Source organism: Chiloscyllium plagiosum, unplaced genomic scaffold (genome assembly GCF_037043375.1).
Source record: "Chiloscyllium plagiosum isolate Xiang-an unplaced genomic scaffold, Cpla_swu_hap1 HiC_scaffold_10, whole genome shotgun sequence".
Classification (NCBI taxonomy): Eukaryota; Metazoa; Chordata; class Chondrichthyes; order Orectolobiformes; family Hemiscylliidae; genus Chiloscyllium; species Chiloscyllium plagiosum.
In genome coordinates, this window is record NW_028270148.1 from 37,859,961 (window position 1) to 37,882,758 (window position 22,798).

At 43.3% G+C, this 22,798-nt stretch overlaps 1 protein-coding gene across 2 annotated transcripts in view; it reads right to left on the bottom strand.

The window, feature by feature from the left end:
- pigf (phosphatidylinositol glycan anchor biosynthesis, class F) overlaps positions 1–22,334 on the bottom strand; it is a 119,837-nt gene extending 97,503 nt beyond the window's left edge. Inside the window, exons 1-3 of one of the 2 annotated variants that reach the window (XM_043695663.2) lie at positions 21,911–22,334; positions 21,726–21,817; positions 6,268–6,384 (exon numbers count right to left, since the gene is read on the bottom strand). In XM_043695663.2, coding sequence (XP_043551598.2) covers positions 6,268–6,384; positions 21,726–21,817; positions 21,911–22,141 — 440 coding nt within the window. In that variant the 5' untranslated portion in view covers positions 22,142–22,334. The remainder of the gene's footprint in view (positions 1–6,267; positions 6,385–21,725; positions 21,818–21,910) is intronic. The other variant, XM_043695664.2, reaches the window with a different exon arrangement.
- Positions 22,335–22,798: the final 464 nt, after the last annotated feature.

Sequence of the window (22,798 nt, forward strand, 5' to 3'; positions counted from 1 at the left end):
TGTGTCCAGCAGGCTAAGATAAAAGGTAGGGAGGAGGGACTTGGGGGAGTGGCATTGGAAATGAGATAGGTGGAAGGAGGTCAAGGTGTGGGTGATAGGCCGGAGTGGGGTGGGGGCGGAGAGGTCAGGAAGAAGATTGCAGGTTAGGAAGGTGGTGCTGAGTTCGAGGGATTTGACTGAGACAAGGTGGGGGAGGGGAAATGAGGAAACTGGAGAAATCGGAGTTCATCCCTTGTGGTTGGAGGGTTCCTAGGCGGAAGGTGAGGCACTCTTCCTCCAACCGTCGTGTTGCTATGGTCAGGTGATGGAGGAGTCCAAGGACCTGCATGTCATTGGTGGAGTGGGAGGAGGAATTGAAGTGTTGTGCCACGGGATAGTTGGGTTGGTTGGTCCGGGTGTCCCAGAGGTGTTCTCTGGGATGCAATAGATGGTGTGTGTGTAGGTGCAGGTGAATTTGTGGCGGATATGGAAGTGCCCCTGGGGCCTTGGAGGGAAGTAAGGGGGGAGGTGAGGGCGCAAGTTTTGCATTTCTTGTGGTTGCAGGGGAAGGTGCCGGGAGTGGAGGTTGGGTTGGTGGGGGGTGTGGACCTGACGAGGGAGTCACGGAGGGAGTGGTCTTTTCGGAACGCTGATAGGGGAGGGGAGGGAAATATATCCCTGGTGGTGGGGCCCGTTTGGAGGTGGTGGAAATGACGTCAGATGATACGCTGTACATGAAGGTTGGTGGGGTGGTAGGGGAGGACCAGTGGGGTTCTGTCCTGGTGGCGGTTGGAGGGGGGGGCTCAAGGGCGGAGGACCGGGAAGTGGTCAACGATGCCCTCCACCGCATCTCTGCATTTTGGAATGAACTGATTCTGCATCTTCTGCATTATACACAGAAATACCTGTCATTGTTGTTCCACTGTCATCGCTGCTAAGGTATTGCACCATTGAACTTTCGCCAGCTTCTCCCTCATAGCTCCATAGTTCCCTTTATTCAACAGAAATATTGTCACTTCCGATTGTACCCTCTCCTTCTCAAATTGCAGATTGAAACTTATTGTATTATGGTCACTACTTCCCAATGGCTCTTTCACTTCGAGGTACCCGATCAATTCTGGTTCGTTGCACAATACCAGATCCAAAATTGCCTTCTCCCTGGTAGGCTCCAGCACCAGCTATTCTAAGAATTCATCTCAGAGGCACTCCATAATGTCTCTGAGGTCCAGTACCATCCTGATTCTCCCAGTCTACCTGCATGTTGAAATCCCCCATAACAACTGTAGTAACATCTTTGCGACAGGCCAATTTCAGCTCCTGATTCAACTTACATCTGACATCCAGACTACTGTTTGGGGGCCGGTAGATAACTCCCAAGAGGGTCTTTTTACCCTTAGAATTTCTCAGCTCTATCCACACTGACTCTACATCCCCTGATTCTAGGTCCCCCTGCGCAAGGGACTGAATATCATCCCTTACCAACATGGCCACCCCACCCCTCTGCCAGTCAGTCTGTCCTTACGATAGCACGTGTAGCCTTGAATATTCATTTCCCAGGCCCTGTCCACTTGAAGCCACGTCTCAGTTATCCCCACAATATCATATCTGCCAATTTCCAAAAGAGCCTCAAGCTCATCCATCTTATTTCTAATGCTTCGTGCATTCATGTATAGTATTTTTAATTTGTTACTGCCCTCACCCTTCCCATCAACTCCTATTTCACTCAACCTTACAGCATGATCCCTTTCTGAGTTTTCTGCCTCATTGATACAGTTGCCTTTGTATAATTTATGGTTACCACAAAACATACCCCAGTGATCCAAGAATTTAAATCCTTGCTTCCTGCACCAGTTCCCCAGCCACACATTCAAGTCCATTATCTCCCTGTTTCTGGCCTCACCAGCCCGAGGAACTGGAAGCAAACCAGAGATAACCACCTTGGACATCCTGCTTTTCAGCCTTCTTCCTAGTTCTCCAAAGTCCAGAAGTAGTATGTTCCTCCTCTTCTTCGACATTTGTGCCGACATGTTCACCACCTCTGACTCTTCACTTTCGTCCTTGAGGATTTCCTGCACTCTGCCTGTGATATCTTTAACCCTGGCACCAGGAAGACAACACACCATCCTTAAGTCCCGCCTGCTGTCACAAAAACCCCGGTCAGTTCCTCTCACTATGGAGTCCCGTATTAGCACGGCTCTGTGCCATGTCAGACTCTTCCGCTCTGCCTCCACGCCAACTTTTGATTGACAAACCTGGCCACTTCGTGGACTGGCAGTGTCATCTGTCTCTACTGTTTCCAAAAGATTCAACTTGTTCCTGACAGGTACTTCCCCCGGGGTCTCTTGCACCTGTCTCCTTTCTGCCTTCCTCATCGCCTGCTCTCTTCTGGTATGGTCGGTGTAATAACCTCGCTGAAGGTCTTGTCCAGAAAGATCTCGTTCTCTCGGATGAGCCTATGGTCCTCGAGTTCTTTCATCAGGGCTGCAATATGCTCTGTCAGCAGCTGAACGTGCACACACTTTCCACACTTATACGAGCCAGACACACCAGAGTCGTTGACCTCTCACATCAAGCACATAGCACACTGAACCAGCTTGGCAGTCATGTCTTCACCCTCTCAACTGTGCCGTAATCACTTACTCAACCTCCTTGTCCTGAACTAAAGCCTCACTTTTCAATCCACAGGAACTTCCTTGGACCCTCTTTTTGGGGCAAGTCTGTGGACTTTTAATTTAGGTTAGAGGAGGAGGGTGGGAGGAAGGCTCTACTTTGTAGGACCTGGGGTCTAGAACACACCCACTCAAATAACAATCCTTCCCGACCGGCTTTGCGCTCCGACCTCACTTCCGCCCAGCTCCCTCCGCTCTCTGCTACAAAAAGCAGATCAGTGGAGAGCAAATAGGTTAATAGGGAGAGTCCAGTATGGCACGTCTAGAACTCTTTGGTATGAAGAGTCATACCAAACTCAAAAGCACTCCATCGGTGCTCTACAGGTGCCTCCTCCTACCTCAGGAGAAAGTGAGGACTGCAGATGTTGAACATCGGAGTAGAGAGTGTGGTGCTGGAAAATCACAGCAGGAGAATGAACTTTACAGGCATAAGCCCTTTATCAGGACTGATGAAGGACTTATGCCTGAAACAGTGATTTTCCTGCTCCTCGGATGCTGCCTGACCTGCTGTGTTTTTCCAGCACCACAGTTTCGGACTGTCCTAATTCACCTCATTTAGCCACACAGTTTTCTCATCCTTTCTCCTTCACTTTGCATATCTAGCTTCTTTTTAAATGCACCTATAGTATTTGCCACAGTAAATTCCATATTCTTCAGACTTCCTAGGTAAAGACTTTCCTCTTGAATCCTACTCGATTCTTCAATTACTACCTTATGTTTTTAACTTCTAATTTTGCACTGACCTGCAATAAAGTCTTTCTATTTTTACTCCATCAAATCCTTTCATAATTTTTAAGGCCTTCATTAGGTCATACCTCAGTATTCTCCTTAATAGATAAAGACATCCTAACCTACTCACCCTTTACTTGAGTAAGTAAATCTTCCAGGTTCTGGTATAGTTATGACAAATCTTTTTGTGCCTCCACGTGGAAAGTTAAACTGTATCTGTACTCCAAAAGTAGTCTAAGCATAGTATGATTAACACAAGCAATTCAATCTAGTTTAAGAAGATTAAATACTTTAAGTACTGTTTATTATATTGAAACAAAGTCCTTGGACTATGAAACCCATTTTAATTTTGATCTTGCAGCTTAAGATTCTATCAATGCCCATGTATCTCACGACCAGCCAGTAATCTATATTTGGAATAGAAAGTATTTCCATAGTTTGACTTGTGCAATTAACATTAAACAGTCCTGTAACTGAAGATTTTAGCAGTGAGGTGTTTCAAATGTGTCAAGAGCTAACTTCATGGCTGAGTATGACTTAGGTTTATCTGCCGTCTACCCTTGTGAGCACTGGGATTGCTCTGGAAATAGATTTAAAGGCCTGAGAGAAATGCATAGTCAATCCATAAATGTAATATATTCCATTGTTACCGGCTGCACATTTGTGTTGTAATACTGATTTGTTACTCTGAATTAATTTAAAGAGATAAACTAACACCATCATATAAAAGTAATTGGATGGATCCTTGGACAACATATCCATCAAGCAACTAAGCCACCAAGTTTTCAGATAACAGCTTTCGACAGTGGATAACTGACTTCAACCAGGATGGCAGGAGAAGACACAACATAGAGCTCAGCTTCCCAGATTTAAAAGGAAGGGTATGGAGAAAGTTTCCTGAGGACTCATCTTTTGGTAAAGTATCTGCAACCACGGCTATGAACACACACTGGAAATGGTCACCAGTTGAGTTCAAGGTTTAGATGAACTATAATAGTCCCTCTGGACAGCAAATGGTTGTTAAGACTCACTGTCAAGGTCCATATACAAATAATACTTGCCTTCAATTTTTAAGGAAAGATTATATGAATCCTGTGATAGTCCATTGGTTCTCAGGCAATTTGTAGAGAATGAGAATGACTTATTACTATAATACTACACCAAAGAGCAAAATTACCCCAGACTGTCCTTTCTGCTATAGCGTGATCGTTGCGTTCTTGTGTGACCTCGTGCTACAGAAAATCGTACAATTAAAATAACAGGGCTTACAAAAAAGAGTGTTAAAAGCAGACTACCTAACACAAATGATAGCACAGTATGAATGTTAAATTCATATCAAATAATGAAATAATACAGTAAATTTCACAGACTGAAAAACATTTGAATATAACTTGATGGGGGGGAAAAGGAGGGTGGTTTTGAGGTTGCAGAGTTATTAAGACAGAGGTTGAGGGTTGTCATCATCACCACCAACTCCAGGTGCAGTTGTGGTTCTAGCATTAGTTAAGCCAGAAGTTCATTGCTGTGGTTCATTGTCTTCGGTTTCTTGGTGGTTGGCTTAAAAAAGACATCTAGTTTTTGCTGCTTTGCCATTTTTCGTCTTTCATAAAGAAGCTGTTCAAAGGGTGCCAAATAAGACCTTATTCCACCAACTGCTATCCTGTTGTATTCTGCATTGTAATCATTGTCTTCTAAGAGCTGAACTGCTTCTTAACTTCCCTCAGGATAGAAGACAAAAGAGAAGTGGAAAGCTCTCGTGGTGCCACCTCATGGGCTTCATGTTCTTCATCTCCAGCTTCCAATTCCTCCCTCAGCAACAAGTTGTTGTGGATCAGCTGTAGAGAGGTCTTCAAAGTGGGACTCAAGCAGCTCTTCCAACATCCTTACTCTCCACTTCTTGAAATCCAACTTGCTTTGCAAGAGCAACACAATGTTCTTTGATTCTTGGGAGCTCCTCTGATGGTTCAAAACCTTTAAAATCATGAATAAAGTCTGGGAGAAGCTTATGCCAAACTGCATGCAAGCAGTTCTTGTAACCACTTCTTGTAAACATTCTTGTTACTTTGTCCTCCCATATTTATGGGTAACACAGCAAAATTTGCAAACAAAAAAACCCAGAGTGACAGAGTACCTCTCAAAAACATTTCATAACAAAGCACGTGGGTCAACTGAACATGTATTGATGTTTACAAGAGACTCTGTTGCTGTAAACATTGCATTCCTCTGTGCACCGTGTTAGGGATGGAATCACGCAATAGCCAACACATGTATGCAAAAATTCACATTTCACACACAGTGTTCACCCATTCATCAATTGTGTTACAGCTAAATCACACTGACAAAACACACAATATCAGAAAAAACTGTAATTGGTACATCTGTAAGCAAAACTTTACATGAGATGCAACTGCAACATTGATTTTATGTTAATCCAATGAGATTGCATAGGATTACAAAACATAATACTCAAGTTATAGAGAAGTGCAGCATGGAAACACACCCTTTGGTCCAACTCGTCCATGCCGACCAGTATCCTAAATTAATCTAGTCCTGTTTGCCAGCAGTTGGCCCATATTCCTCTAAACCCATCCTATTCAAGTACCCATCTAGATGCCTTTTAAGTGTTGTAATTGTGCCACCTCCACCACTTCCTCTGGTAGCTCATTCCATACACTCACTACCCTTTGTGTGAAGAAGTTGCCCCTTAGATCCCTTTTAAATCTTGCCCCTCTCTCCCGAAGCCTATGCCCTCTAGTTCTAGACTCCCACACCCCAGGGAAAAAAACCTTGTCTATTTCTAGCAGAATTCAAACTTCCCCAATTTTGTTCGTTTTTCCACAAAAGCACATGACTGAACCAATACAAAATCTACACCCTCTCCACTACTTACCCATTTTTACTGAAGACACGTATCCAGGCCTGGACATTGGGTCCCAGCATACATAGGCAACGAAGTGTTGTAAAGGTTGACAAAAGTACAGCAAACATAAAGGTCTCCCTGAAGGACCTGGAAAATTCAAAATTAGTTTATAGTTGGTAGTTTCATAAAACAGTCATTTGCTATATATTATAATATTGAAAACATGTGCACAATAAAAGCTTTTTTCACTTCAGTCCATTTTTGCATTTTGAATTATTAACACATGGGATTTTGTGTATAAGTCCATAATTGAGTTGTAAGTAATTCTGTAGCCATGGTGGGTTTTTTTTTAAGAACAGTTTGAGGGACAACACACCCATCCACGGACAAGCCAAACAGACATGCGCGAGAATTCCTCAAAGCATGGCATTCCAACTGGAACTCTATCAACAAATCAAATTGGACCCCATTTACCACCATCTGAGAAAAGATCAAGAAATGACAACATCAATCCAAGGAAACCTAAACACAAATAGAAAGTGTGTCATACCACCAGTGCTTCACCAGAGACTCACTGATGAGGTTACCTAGTATGGTGATGAAACATCTGAAAATGAACCTTCCAGCTCAGCAAGCAAACTTACATACACAGTTTGAGGGGCCAATTTGATCATCTAAAAGATTTGTGCTGAATTTAGAAGTTTTTAGCTTAGTAGGGTGAATCATTGTACCTTCAAGGTTTTTGATAAACAAAACTCCCAGTCTGGAATTTTTTAAAGCTCAACAGAAACATCCACATAAAGAGGTTTTTGCTTCACTTTGTTTTAGAGAGTTCTGTGAACTCCTTGCATGGAGATACAAGTGTACAGCAATGCTCCTGAGAAGGGGAGAATATATTGGAACTAGATTACCTCAGTAAAAGATTAGTGACAGTCCCAGACCAGAAGTGTTTGGGATAAATCCTGAAGAGATCTGGAAGCTGGGTTTGTATAAATGTAGATGTATGATAACTTCAAGATAAGCTATCAGATGTCCTAGTCCAGTGGTTCATGTCACAGTTACCTTAAACCTATCGAGATGTTAGACGATGGAGTTTTTATGCGAGTACTATCCAAGGGTTGCTGCTAGCATAAGCAATTTTTATTTTAATTTGTACAAGAAGTATTTTGAGAGTGCTGGGATTATACTATGGCCTTTTTGTTTATTCTATTTTATTATTATTTCTTTATTTTATCAAGGCTGCCGACTCAGACCCTTATAATACTCCTTATACACTCAACTTTGTGCCAAATTTTGTCCTAACCCCATCTACAAGATTACTGACGACATCCCTGTTATAGGCCAGATCTCAGACAATGACGAGACAGAATACAGGAAAGAGTGCGCGCTCAGTGGCATGGTGTAAAGATAAAAATCTCTCACTCAACCTCAACAAAGCTAAAAGAGCTGGTTATTGATTTGAGGAAGTAGGGTGGACAGCACGCCCCTGTCTACCTCAATGGTACAAAGGCAGAGGTTGGCCAACAGCTTTAAGTTCCGAGGAGTGATGATCACCAACAATCTCGTTCTGGTCCAGCGAAGTTGATGTGATGGCCAAGAAAGCACAACATCAGGAGGTTAAGGAATTTTGGCTTGTCCATAAAGAATCTTATAAATTTTTATGGATGCACCACAGAAAGCATTTTATCCTGATGCATCAAAGCTTGGTATGGCAATTGTTTTGCCCAGGCCCGTAAGAAGCTACAAAGAGTTTTGAACACAGCCCAGTCCATCTCGCAAGCCAACCTTCCATCTATTGACACCATCTGTACTTCTCGTTGTCTCAGGAAGGCAGCCAACATAATCAAAGACCCCTCCCACCCTGGGTATAATCTCTTCCAACCTCTTCAGTCAGGCAGAATATATTTAAAAACTTAAGCACACGTACTGACAGATTCAAGTACAGCTTCTTCCCTGCTGTCATTAGACTTCTGAATGGATCTCTCAAATTTCAAATTTAATGTTGACCTTTCCCTTTCTGCATCTACTCCACAGCTGCAAAAAATTGCATTCCTCACTGTTCTATTATCCTTATGCATTTTGTAGAGTATAATCAGCCTGACTGCATGCTGAACAAAACTTTTCACTAACTCTAGGTACAGTGATAATAACAAATAAAAGTATAAAAAACCAAAAATCTTTTTTTCCCCACTCAAAAGGCTTCAGTTTTTATCAGAGCCATACAGCATGGAAATAGACCCTTCAATCCAACTAGTCCACACTGACTATACTCCCAAACTAAACTAGTCCCATCTGCCAGGTAAAAACAATGACTGCAGATGCTGGAAACTAGATTCTGGATTAGTGGTGCTGGAAGAGCACAGCAGTTCAGGCAGCATCCAAGGAGCTTTGAAATCTGCCTGCATTTGGCCCATATCCCTCCAAACTTTTCCTATTTATGTACTATTCAAGTATCTTTTAAAATGTTGTAACTAAAACTGCATCCATCATGTCCTCTGACAGTTCATTCCACACTCTAACCACTATGTAAAAAAGTTGTCACTGGTGCCCTTTTTAAATCTTTCTCTTCTCACCTTAAAAAATGGCCCCTACTTTGAACTCACCCACTTGAGGGAAAAGACCTTTGCTATTCACTTTACTTATGCCCCTCATGATTTATAAACTTCTAGAAGGTCATCCTTCAAACGCCTACACTCCAGTAAAAAGTCCCAGCACAGTATGACGACACTCTGCTTTGCAGCTTTATCAGATTTCATCAGGATTACAACAGAGTTTCTTTGTAAGAACTCAGTTGATTTAATACAACTTTCTAGCAAAGGCTTCGGCATTGCACTATACTATCTTACATTGCAGAAAGGTCAGAAGTAAGTAAATAACTAATTAAGTAAAAGGCTGTACCTATCAAGGGAGCATTATCTGGGACCACTGTTAATTCACTTAAGGGAGAGGTTGGTAATAAAATCTGCAAGTTTGCATGTGAAAGTAAAACTGAAACGAGTTGATGAAGAAATGATTGTATCATTTGAAGAAGTGTAAAAATTGATTGGGAGTTTGGGCCCAAAAATTGTTAAACAAACAAATTCAAAGTTGTAAAAATGTAGAAGTGAACCAAAATGATAATACAAAAGTGATAAGAACAGTCTATCGGAAAGATGGGTAGGGGCTTGGGAAAATTTACATTCTGTCCTTGGAGAATGATTGAAAAGAGAATCAACTTTTTTTTTAATAGGACGCTTTGAGAAGTAATTTAAGGCACGAAAGGGAACATCTAAACTGAATTTCACAGTGATGTGCAATATTTGGAAGAAGAAAATATAGATTCAAAATTAACTGGTTGTTCATTCATGCTTTAAGATCTCATTTCTTTATACAGCAGGTAAATAAATGGAATACTCTGCTTTCTACCAAAACTCCATTGAACTGTTTCTAGTTTATTTACATCTGCACAGAACATTTAAGATTGGCCTCTGCAATGCTCAGTGAGTGTGGATTGGGTTCATCAGGATGAAGGGCTTATGCCTGAAACGTCGATTTGCCTACTCCTTGGATGCTGCCTGACCTGCTGTGCTGTTCCAGCACCATACTCTCGACTCAGTTCTCCAGCACCTGCAGTCCTCACTTTCTCCTCTCCAATTCTCTGTATAACTGAAGCATAGCATCCTTACTTTTAAGTTAAGTTCTTCACACAATAAAAGATGGCTTCCCATTAACCTTCTTAATGGCTTGCTAAACCCACATACTAACATGTTATGACTCATGCTTAAAAACATCTAAATGACTCCACACCTCTGAACTCTGCAGTAATGCTCTATTTAAAATAGACTGTTTTATTTCATTCTCCCGGTTAATCATTTCATTTATTGCTGGATTTTTTTTTGCACCTCTTCAGAGTTGCATTACTAATAAAGAGAAGGGAGCATTGCTGGGTTTCAATCTTTCAATACCTCAAAATCGACATTCTTAAGTATCAAACTTCGCCTTGTACTTTTCGGCAATTAAAATAAATTCTGGAGGCAGGGTGAGGTAGATTGAAAAGAACTGACCATAAAAAAATTGCCAGAAGACAACCTAAAACACAGAAACACAAACAAGTTGAAATGTGGATTTTCTCTGTGCAAAACATTTAGGAATGTAGAAGCAGGAAATAGACCATTTGGCCTCTCCTTTTCAAAGATCATTACCAATCGGAGTTAGGTCTCAGACCCACTTTCCCGTTTGCACCTCACAACCCTCAATTCCCTTGCCTCTCAAAGATCTGTCTAATTCAGCCTTGAATAAATGTAATGACCCAATCTCCACTATCAATGCTCTAATGACCTTTTCAGAGAAAAATAATTCTCACTTGTCTTGGATATCATTGTTAAACTAGTCTCCCTCAAAAGAGAAAAAAAAACATGCTTCTGCTACCCATCCTATTCCGTCCGCTCAAGAGCCTCAATTCTCATTCTTTTTTATTCTAATGGATACAGCCTAGCTTGTTCAACCTTTCTTCATAAGGTGAGCTCTTCATCCCAGAAAGAGCGTTGAGTGAGCCTTTTCTGAACTGCTATCAATGCAATTATATATATTTTTTAAAATGATAATTCCAAACCATACACTATACTCCAAATGCCCTGTGCAACTACAGTAAAAAAATTCTCTAATCTTAATTTCCATTACTGTTTTAATATATGAAACCATTCCATTTACCTTCCTAGTCACTTGTATTTACACACTAATTTTGTGATCCATTTTCCAGGACAATCGTAACTTTATGTACTAACAATTGCTGCAATCTGTCTCCAATTCAATAGTATATTAATTTCCCATATTTCATGTTAAAGTGGATAATTAGAAATTTGCCCATGTTATACGCAGTCTGCCTTTTTTTGTGCAGATTCTTCTCTTTCATGTACCCATCTAAAAGTCATTTAAAATGTTGCAATTGTATCTACCTCTACCACTTCCTCTGGCAGCTTGTTTCATACATGTTGAAACTTTATTGCTGGAACAGCACAGCAGGTCAGGCAGCATCCAGGGAACAGGAGATTCGACGTTTCGGGCACAGGCCCTTCTTCAGGAATGAGCAGAGAGTGTTCAGCAGGAGAAGATAAAAGGTAGGGAGGAGGGACTTGGAGGAGGGGCGTTGGAAATGTGATAGGTGGAAAGAGGTCAAGGTGAGGGTGATAGGTCGGAGTAGGATGGAGGCGGAGAGGTCAAGAAGAAGACTGCAGGTCAGGAAGGCGGTGCCGGGCTGGAGGGATTCGGCTGAGACAAGGTGGGGGGAGGGGGAATGAAGAAACTGGTCAAGTCCAAGTTCATCCCCTGTGGTTGGAGGGTTCCCAGTCGGAAGATAAGACGCTCCTCCTCCGACCGTTGCGTTGTTGTGGTTTGGCGGTGGATGAGTCCAATGACCTGCATATCCTCGGTGGAGTGGGAGGGGGAGTTGAAATGCTGTGCTACAGGGTGGTTGGGTTGGTTCGTCCGGGTGGCCCAGAGGTGCTCTCTGAATCGCTCCGCAAGTAGGCGGCCTGTCTCCCCAATATAGAGGAGGCCACACCGGCTGCAGCGGATGCAGTAGATGATGTGGGTGGAGGTGCAGGTGAATCTGTGGCGGATATGGAAGTTTCCTTTGGGGCCTTGGAGAGAAGTGAGGGGGGAGGTGTGGGCGCAAGTGTTGCACCTCCTGCGGTTGCAAGGGAAGGTGCCGGGAGTGGAGGTTGGGTCGGTGGGGGGTGTGGATCTGACAAGGGAGTCGCGGAGGGAGTGGTCTCTACGGAAAGCTGATAGGGGAGGGGAGGGAAATATATCCTTGGTGCTGGGGTCTGTTTGGAGGTGGCGGAAGTGACGGCGGATGATGCGCTGTACATGGAGATTGGTGGGGTGGTAGGTGAGGACCAGTGGGGTTCTGTCCTGGTGGCGGTTGGAGGGGCGGGGCTCAAGGGCGGAGGAGCGGGAAGTGGAGGAGATGCGGTGGAGGGCACCGTCGACCACGTCGGGGGGGAAATTGCGGTCCTTGAAGAAGGAGGCCATCTGTGTTGTACGTATTTTGAACTGGTCCTCCTGAGAGCAGATGCGGCGGAGACGAAGGAATTGGGAGAATGGGATGGTGTTTTTACAGGGGGCAGGATGGGAGGAGGTGTAGTCCAGGTAGCTGTGGGAGTCGGTTGGTTTGTAGTAGATGTCCGTGTTGATTCAGTCGCCTGAGATAGAAACAGAAAGGTCTAGGAAGGGGAGGGAGGAGTCCGAGACTGTCCAGGTGAATTTGAGGTCGGGGTGGAAGGTGTTAGTGTAGTGGATGAACTGTTCAACCTCCTCGTGGGAGCACGAGGTAGCGCCGATACAGTCATCTATGTAGCGAAGGAAAAGATGGGGGGTGGGGCCAGTGTAGTTGCGGAAGATGGATTGTTCCACATACCCTACGAAGAGGCAGGCATAGCTGGGGCCCATGCGGGTGCCCATGGCTACTCCTTTTGTTTGGAGAAAGTGGGAGGATTGGAAAGAAAAGTTGTTCAGGGTGAGGACCAGTTCGGTCAGTCGAAGGAGGGTGTCGGTGGAAGGGTACTGGGTGGTACGGCGGGAAAGGAAGAAGCGGAGTGCTTTGAGTCCTTCGTGATGGGGGATGGAGGTGTACAGGGACTGGATGTCCATGGTGAAGATGAGGCGTTGGGGACCGGGGAAGCGGAAATCCTGGAGGAGGTGGAGGGCGTGGGTGGTGTCACGAACGTAGGTGGGGAGTTCTTGGACTAATGGGGACAGGACCGTGTCGAGGTATGCCGAGATGAGTTCGGTTGGGCAGGAGCAGGCTGAGACGATGGGTCGTCCGGGGCAGTCAGGTTTGTGGATTTTGGGCAGGAGGTAGAAACGGGCGGTGCGGGGTTGTGGGACTATGAGGTTGGAGGCGGTGGATGGGAGGTCCCCTGAGGTGATGAGGTTATGGATGGTCTGGGAGATGATGGTTTGGTGGTGGGGGGTGGGGTCATGGTCAAGGGGACGGTAGGAGGAGGTATCTGCGAGCTGGCGTTTGGCCTCAGCGGTGTAAAGGTCAGTGCGCCAAACTACTACTGCGCCTCCCTTGTCAGCTGGTTTGATGGTGAGGTTGGGGTTGGAACGGAGGGAGTGGAGGGCTGCGCGTTCCGAGGGTGAGAGGTTGGAGTGTTTCATACATGCAACAGCCTCTCTGTGAAAAGGTTGACCCACAGGTGCCTTTTAAAACTTTCTCTCTCATCTTAAACCTATGCCCTCTAGATTTGGACTCCCCGACCCTTGGAAAACGACCTTGGCTTTTCACCTTATCTATGCCCTTCAAAGATTTTATAAACCTCAATAAAGGTCACACCTCAGCTTCTAATGCTCCAGTGAAGAAAGGCCCAGCCTATCTAACCTCTCATCGAGTCATAGAGATGTACAGCAAGGTAGCAGACCCTTCGGTCCAACCCGTCCATGCCAACCAGATATTCGAACCCAAGCTAGTCCCACCAGCCAGCACCCGGCCCTTATCCCACCAAACCCTTCCTATTCATATACCCATCCAAATGCGTCTTAAATGTTACAATTGTACCAGCCTCCACCACTTCCTCTGGCAGCTCATTCCATACACGTACCACCCTGTGTGTGAAAAGGTTGTCCCCTAGGTCTCTTTTACATCTTTCCCCTCTCACTCTAAACCTATGCCCTCTAGTTCTGGACTCCCCCACCTTAGGGAAAAGACTTTGCCTATTTACCCTATCCATGCCCCTCATAATTTGTAAATCTCTATAAGGTCACCCCTCAACCTCCGACGCTCCAGGGAAAACAGCCCCAGCCTGTTCAATCTCTCCCTGTAGCTCAAATCCTCCAACCCCGGCAACATCATTGCCAATCTTTTCTGAACCCTTTCAAGTTTCACAACATCTTTCAAATACATAGGAGACCAGAATTGCAAGCAATATTCCAACAGTGGCCTAAACAATGTCCTGTACAGCCACAACATGACCTCCCAACTCCTGTACTCAATACTCTGACCAATAAAGGAAAGCATACCAAACGCCTTCCTCACTATCCTATCTACCTGCAACTCCACTTTCAAGGAGCTATGAAACTGCACTCCAAGGTCTCTTTGTTCAGCAACACTCCCCAGGACCTTACCATTAAGTGTATAAGTCCTGCTAAGATTTGCTTTCCCAAAATGCAGCACCTCGCAATTATCCGAATTAAACTCCATCTGCCACTCCTTAGCCCATTGGCCCATCTGGTCCAGATCCTGTTGTAATCTGAGGTACCCTCTTCACTGTCCACTACACCTCCAATTTTGGGGTCATCTGCAAACTTACTAACTGTACCTCTTATGCTCACATCCAAATAATTTATGTAAATGACAAAAAGTAGAGGACCCAGCATCGATCCTTGTGGCATTCCATTGGTCACAGGCCTGCAGTCTGAAAAACAACCCTCCACCACCACCCTCTGTCTTCTACCTTTGAGCCAGTTCTGTATCCAAATGGCTAGTTCTCCCTGTTTTCCCTGAAATTAACCTTGTTAATCAGTCTCTCATGGGGAACCTTGTCGAACGCCTTACTGAAGTCCATATAGATCACATCTACCGCTCTGCCTTCATCAATCATCTTTGTTACTTCCTCAAAAAACTCAATCAAGTTTGTAAGACATGATATCCCATGCACAAAGCCAAGCTGACTATTCCTAAATCAGTCCTGTTTTTTCAAATACATGTACATCCTGTCCCTTAGGATTCCCTCCAACAACTGGCCCACCACATACATCAGGCTCACTGGTCTATAGTTCCCTGGCTTGTCTTTACCACACTTCTTAAACAGTGGCACCATGTTAGCCAACCTCCAGTATTCCAGCACCTCACCTGTGATTATCGATGATATAAATATCTCAGCAAGAGGCCCCGCAGTCACTTCTCTAGCTTCCCACAGAGTTCTAGGGTACACCTGATCAGGTCCTGGGAATATATCCACTTTTACCAATTTCATTTCATCCAGCACTACCCCCTCTGTAATATGGACATTTTGCATGATGTCACCATCGATTTTCCTACAGTCTATATCTTCCATATCCTTTTTCACGGTAAATACTGATGCAAAATACTCATTTAGTATCTCCCCCATTTTCGGCGGCTCCAGACAAAGGTCGCCTTGCTGATCTTATTCTCTCCCTAGTTACCCTTTTGTCCTTACTGAATTTGTAAAAACACTTTGGATTCTCCTTAATTCTATTTGCCAAAGCTATCTCATGTCCCCTTTTTGCGCTCCTGATTTCCCTCTTAAATATACTCCTACTTCCTTTATATTCTTCTAAGGATTCACTCGATCTATCCTGTCCATCCCTGGCATATGCTTCCTTCTTTTCTTAACCAAACCCTCAATTTCTTTAGTCATTCAGCATTCCCTATACCTACCAGCCTTTTCTTTCACCCTGACAGGAATATACTTTCTCTGGACTCTCATTATCTCATTTCTGAAGGCTTCCCATTTTCCAGCCATCCCTTTACCTGCGAATATCTTCCCCAATCAACTTTCGTAAGTTCTTGCCTAATATCGTCAAAATTGGCCTTTCTCCAATTTACAACTTCAACTTTTAGATCTGGTCTATCCTTTTCCATCATTATTTTAATTATGGTTGCTGGTCCCAAAGTGCTCCCCACTGACACCTCAGTCACCTGCCTTGCCTTATTTCCAAAGAGTAGCTCAGGTTTTGCACCTTATCTAGTAGGTACACCCACATACTGAATCAGAAAATTGTCTTGTACATTCTTAAATTCCTCTCCATCTAAACCTTAACATTATGGCAGTCCCAGTCTATGTTTGGAAAGTTAAAATCCCCTACTATAACCACCCTATTATTCTTACAGATAGCTGAGATCTCCTTACAAGTTTGCTTCTCAATTTCCTTCTGACTATTAGGAGTCTATAATACAATCCCAATAAGGTGATCATCCCTTTCTTATTGCTCAGTTCCACCCAAAATAACTTCCCTGGATGTATTTCCAGGAATATCCTCCCTCAGCACAGCTGTAATGCTTTCCCTTATCAAAAAGGTCACCCCCCCCCCCCCCCTCCACCCTCCCCTCTCTTGCCTCCCTTTCTATCCTCCCTGTAGCATTCAGCGGCTCCACACAAAGGCCTTTCTGATCTTTAAGGGGCCCTATTCTCTCCCTAGTTACCCTTTTGTCCTTCATGTATTTATAAAAACCCTTTGGATTCTCCTTAACCCTATTTGCCAAAGTTATCTCATGTCCCCTTTTTGCCCTTCTGATTTCTCTCTTAAGTATACTCCTACTGCCTTTATACTCTTCTAAGGATTCACTCGATCTATCCTATCTATATCTGACATATACTTCCTTCTTTTCCTAAACCAAACCCTCAATTTCTTTAGTCATCCAGCATTCTCTATACCTCTCCTTATAACTCAAACCTTCCAGTCTCAATAATATCCTTGTAAATCTTTTTTGCATCCTTTCCAGTTTAATACATCCTTCCCATAGCAGGGCGACCAGAACTGTACGTAATACTCCAAATGTGGCCTTTACTAATATGACAACTGTAATACTGTGTCCCAACTCCTGTCCTCAATGCTGTGATTAATGAAGGCCAAACGCCTTCTCCACCACCCTGTCTGTGATCCCACTTTCAAGGAACTATGCACCTGCACCCCTATGTCTCTCTGTTTGACAACACTCCCCAGGGCCCTACCATTAAGCGTGCAAGTCTTGCACTGGATTGTCTTACCACAATGCACTACCTTGCATTTATCTAAATTAAATTCAGTCTGCCACTCCTCAGCCAACAGGCCCAATCGATCAAGATTCTTTTGTTATGTTAAATAACACCCACAAACTTACTAACCACATCTCCTATATTCGCATCCAAATAGTTTATATAAAGTGACGAACAGTGGACCTAGCACCAAGTGGCACACCACTGGTCACAGGCCTCCAGTCTGAACAATTACCTTCTACTCTTAAACATAGGTGCAAACAGAAAAATCAAGTCTCTCCACTCCCTACACCCCCCCCTCCCAACTCCCCGGCCGAAACCAACACCCCACTCCCCCACATCAAACAGGGACAGCATCAGAATTAAGTATAGAGTACAGCTCACTCTACTCTTAGAACAGAAAAGTAAAAGTTTCCACAAGACTTGAACTGAAATAAAGTTCCAGTGACTCTCTGGAGAGAAAAGAAAACAAAAAAACCCCAAAAAATGGCTTTCCTCGACTCTGTCCCTTATCAGCCACTCTTGCGGCAAGGATAGCAAGGGGTTGAAATGTGGCATAACCATTGCTTCACTCACTCAAATGCGAAGAAAAGTAAAAACAAACCCACTCAGTTCGGCTTCAACTGCATGGTCCTAGGGCAGACACAACAATGGTCTAAAGGTCAGAGGGAAAGTTTCCCGTATCATTGCAAATGAAAATAAAGTTCCCTTTACACCATTCCCATCAAGCACTTCAGGGACGATGACAATTTTTTTTCTTTTCAATATCTCATGCTATTCAGTATTCCCTACAGCTGTCAGCCTTGCCTTTTTCACTAACAGGAGCACATTGATCCTGAACTCTCATTAGCTCACATTTGAAAGCCTCCTATTTGTTAGATGTCCCTTTATCTGAAAGCCACCTCCCCCAGTCAACTTGTGAAAGTTTCTGTCTAATATCATCAAAATTGGTCTTCCCCCAGTTTAAAATTTTAACTTGTGAACCAGACCTTTCACATAACTATTTTAAAATTTTAAAAAAATATGGTGACTGATCCCGAAGTGCTCTCCTACTAACACCTCAGTCACTTGACCTACCTTATTTCCCCAGAGGAGGTTGAGTTTGCTCCTTCACTAGGAGGGCCATCCATATATGAAGCCACATTTTCTCTCTTTCAAACTGAACATTAAACCATTGATTAACCCTGTCCAATTGTACATTGCCAGGTCCAGGATAGGCTGCTCCTTGGTTTGTTCTAAAATGCACTGCTTTAAGGAACCGTACCAATTATATTTTACAAATTCATATTCCAGGCTACTTTTGCCAACCTGATCTCCATGTTGACCCAAGATTATTATAGTACATTTCATGCATACTCGATTTATTTTTTCCCCTGTATGCTGTGTCCTATGGCACAACTCAGATTACAGGGCCTGTAAACTGTTCCCAGAGAGCCCTCTTACCTTTATTATTTATCTCAATCCAAACAGATTCTACATTTTGATCTTTCAAGTTAATGTTATCCTTGAGCATTGAACTTATGTCACCTTAATTAACAGTTATGCTGCTACCTTTCCATTGCTCTCTCTCATTATGATTTATTAAATACTCTTTCAAACCCAACCTTAGACACTTTTAAAAAGCAGCACATGCATTCCAGAACTATTATACATTCATTACCATAGCTTCTCATCTGGTTTTGCATATACCATCGAACTTCTATTGCATCTAAAATTCTCAAAATGCACAATTCTCAATTTAAAATCAAATTTCAAACTCAGATTCTCAAATGCATAAATACAAACAACATTACCTTCCATATAGAATTTACAGCACAGAAATTTAGCACACTGATCTATGGCTTCCTCCACTCTACTTCATCTAATTCTATCAATACACTCTTCTGTTCTGTTCTTCCTTGTACACTTATTAGCTTTCCTTTACAAGTTTTCAAGATGTTTATCTTAACTGCTCCACGATAGGTTATTTAAACTATTCTCTGGTAAAGAAACGTATTCTGAATTCCTTATTTGATTAGTAACCAACTTATATTCATCAGCTCCAAGTTTTATGCCCTTTCTTGCTACAAAGAATATATCAAAACTCTTCATAACTTTAAGGACATCACTAAATTTACTACTTGAACAATCTCTGAGTGTAAGGGCCTGGCCTTATTTGGCTTTTCTAAAAAGGTATACTCCCTTGGTTCTGATATTATCTGTGAGAATTGTTTGCGCAACTTCACTTGTGTCTCAATTTACTTTTATAACAGAGACCGACAGTGAAAGCAAAATCCTAGATATTGTTTAACCAAGTTTCTGTACAAGTTTAACTTCTTCTGTCTGCTTTTAAATTCTATTCTTACAACACAAAGGAATACCAGTGCTTCTATCTTTCAATTTTGGTTTCTCTAAATGACTTTGTTAAAGAAGAAGTAACAAAGAAGATTGATAAGGGCAGAGCAGTAGATGTGATCTATATGAACTTCAGTAAGGCGTTCGTGAAGGTTCCCCATGGGAGACCGATTAGCAAGGTTAAATCTCACGGAATACAGGGAGAAATAGCGATTTGAATACAGAACTTGCTCAAAGGTAGAAGACAGAGGGTGTTGGTGGAGGGTTGTTTTTCAGACTGGAGGCCTGTGACCAGTGAAGTGCCACAAGGATCGGCGCTGGGTCCTCTACTTTTTGTCATTTACATAAATGATTGGGATGTGAGCATAAGAGGTACAGTTAGTAAGTTTGCAGATGACACCAAAATTGGAGGTGTAGTGGACAGCGAAGAGGGTTACCTCAGATTACAACAGGATCTGGACCAGATGGGCCAATGGAGTTTAATTTAGATAAATGTGAGGTGCTGCATTTTGGGAAAGCAAATCTTAGAACATAGAACAATACAGCACAGAACAGGCCCTTCGACCCACGATGTTGTGCCGAACATTTGTCCTAGCTTAAGCACCCATCCATGTACCTATCCAATTGCCACTTAAAGGTCACCAAAGATTCTGACTCTACCACTCCCACAGGCAGCGCATTCCATGTCCCCACTACTCTCTGGGTAAAGACCCCACCCCTGACATCTCCCCTATACCTTCCACCCTTCACCTTAAATTTATGTCCCCTTATAACACTCTGTTGTACCCGGGGAAAAAGTTTCTGACTGTCTACTCTATCTATTCCTCTGATCATCTTATAAACCTCTATCAAGTCACCCCTCATCCTTCGCCGTTCCAATGAGAAAAGGCCTAGCACTCTCAACCTATCCTCGTACGACCTATTCTCCATTCCAGGCAACATCCTGGTAAATCTTCTCTGCACCCTCTCCAAAGCTTCCACATCTTTCCTAAAGTGAGGCGACCAGAACTGCACACAGTACTCCAAATGTGGCCTAACCAAAGTCCTGTACAGTTGCAACATCACTTCACGACTCTTGAATTCAATCCCTCTGCTAATGAACGCTAATACACCACAGGCCTTCTTACAAGCTCTATCCACCTGAGTGGCAACTTTCAAAGATCTATGAACATAGACCCCAAGATCCCTCTGTTCCTCCACCTCACTAAGAACCCTACCGTTAACCCTGTATTCCACATTCTTATTTGTCTTTCCAAAATGGACAACCTCACACTTGGCAGGGTTGAACTCCATCTGCCACTCCTCAGCCCAGCTCTGCATTATATTTAAGTCCCTTTGCAGCCGACAACAGCCTTCCTCACTATCCACAACTCCACCAATCTTCGTATCATCTGCAAATTTACTGACCCACCCTTCGACTCCCTCATCCAAGTCATTAATAAAAATTACGACCAGCAGAGGACCAGAACTGATCCCTGCGGAACTCCACTTGTAACTGGGCTTAGCAGGACTTATACACTTAATGATAAGGTCCTAGGGAGTGTTGCTGAACATAGAGACCTTGGAGTGCAGGTTCATAGCTCCTTGAAAGTGAAATCACAGGTAGACAGTATAATGAAGGTGGTGTTTGGAATGCTTTCCTTTATAGGTCAGAGTATTGAGTACAGGAGTTGGGAGGTCATGTTGCAGCTGTACAGGACATTGGTTAGGCCACTGTTGGAATATTGCGTGCAATTCTGGTCTCCTTCCTATTGGAAAGATGTTGTGAAACTTGAAAGGGTTCAGAAAAGATTTACAAGGATGTTGCGAGGGTTGGAGAGCTATAGGGAGAGGTTGAATAGGCTAGGGCTGTTTTCTCTGGAATGTCAGAGAATGAGGGGTAACCTTATAGAGGTATATAAAATCATGAGGGGCATGGATAGGATAAAGAGACAAAGTCTTTTTCCTGGGTGGGGGATTGCAGAACTAGAGGACATAGGTTAGTGTGAGAGGGGAAAGATATAAAAGAGACCTAAGGGGCAACATTTTCACAGAGAGGGTGGTACATGTATGGAATGAACTGCCAGATGAAGTGGTGAAGGCTCGTACAATTACAACATTTAAAACGCAGCTGGATGGGTATATGAATAGAAAGGGTTTGGTGGGATATGGGCCAGGTTTGGAGGGAAATAGGACTAGATTGGGTTGGGATATCTGGTCGGCATGGACAAGTTGGACTGAAGTGGCTGTTTCCGTGCTGTACATCTCTATGACTTAATTGTCCAAGGTGCCTGCATAACACAGATGCTACATTCCTCACATTTACAATCTTCAAGTCATACACCAGTTTCCAACCTCACCTGGAAAACTGAGTATGTTTAAAAAGGTCAATTACCTACAATTTCTTCTTAACTGTAAGCCATAAAATACCCTTTCAAAATAAAAGTCTTAACAAAATTCCAATTGTATACTTACACTAGAAGTGGGGCTCCATATAAAACTAAAATTCCATGAAATATTACACAGGATATAAAGAACAACAAACAGGATCTGAAGATCTTAGTGACCTAGAAGGCAATACATAAAAAAAAACAGATTATTTAAGACTTTGAGTCAAACCGCACATTAAAAAAAACGTGAAACGTCCATCACGATCTCACCTTGCTACCGAGGGAATTCTTTTTGTTGGAGGTAGGATTCGTTTCCAATAATAAATACAAAACAATGGTAACAGCAGCAACAGTGGCAGAGCAAACACACAACCACAGCAAGTGGGTTCCTGTTACAGAAAACTCATCCAAAAATAGAGAGGGGACCAAAGTAGAAAAGACAATGGACAGGACCAGAATAATATGCGCAGAAAACATGCCTCTTAACTCAATATCCCTCATATTTTTCCACTAGCTTGTTACCGAACCGTCTATGCAAATCGTTAGAGACTGCTGGCAAACGTAACACAACCAACTCTTACTGACACTAGCCTTTTTAGTCAAGGGGTAATTTTTTACTATTTCTGCATCTGGGATCTCCTTCTCCCTGCTTTCAGGCCAGCCTCTGCGCACCTGACCTGAACCACCATCATACACATACACTACAGACGGAAATCACTTAGAAATTGGCAACACCATCCCACCAATCAGAGCCACAGCTACTGTCTATTCGGCAATTTTGGACCAATCATTCCGAGGGGACGGGACCTGTGACGTAAGACGTTTGCAGTGTAACGTTTCGACGTTCGAATAGTTACAACAGCTGGCAAGGTGTATCCGGGGAGGTGTCAGGTACCTGAGGTAGTTGATACAGGTTAAGTTCTTTTGGGGACCAGGTTTGTTTGGTGGAGGTTGTGCTGAAGGCCAGCTGTAGTAGTGTTATCCAGAGTTCAATCGATTTGTTTTTTTTTTGGGGGGGGGAAAACTAGGTTTACGCGGGATGGTTTCCTCCAGATTGCGTTTAATTGGGGGTCAGCTGTATCTAGGGGAGGTTGGCAGGACCTGGGATAGTTTTATCCAGAGGACGTTCTTGGGGGGGGAAGAAGCAGAATGAACGTG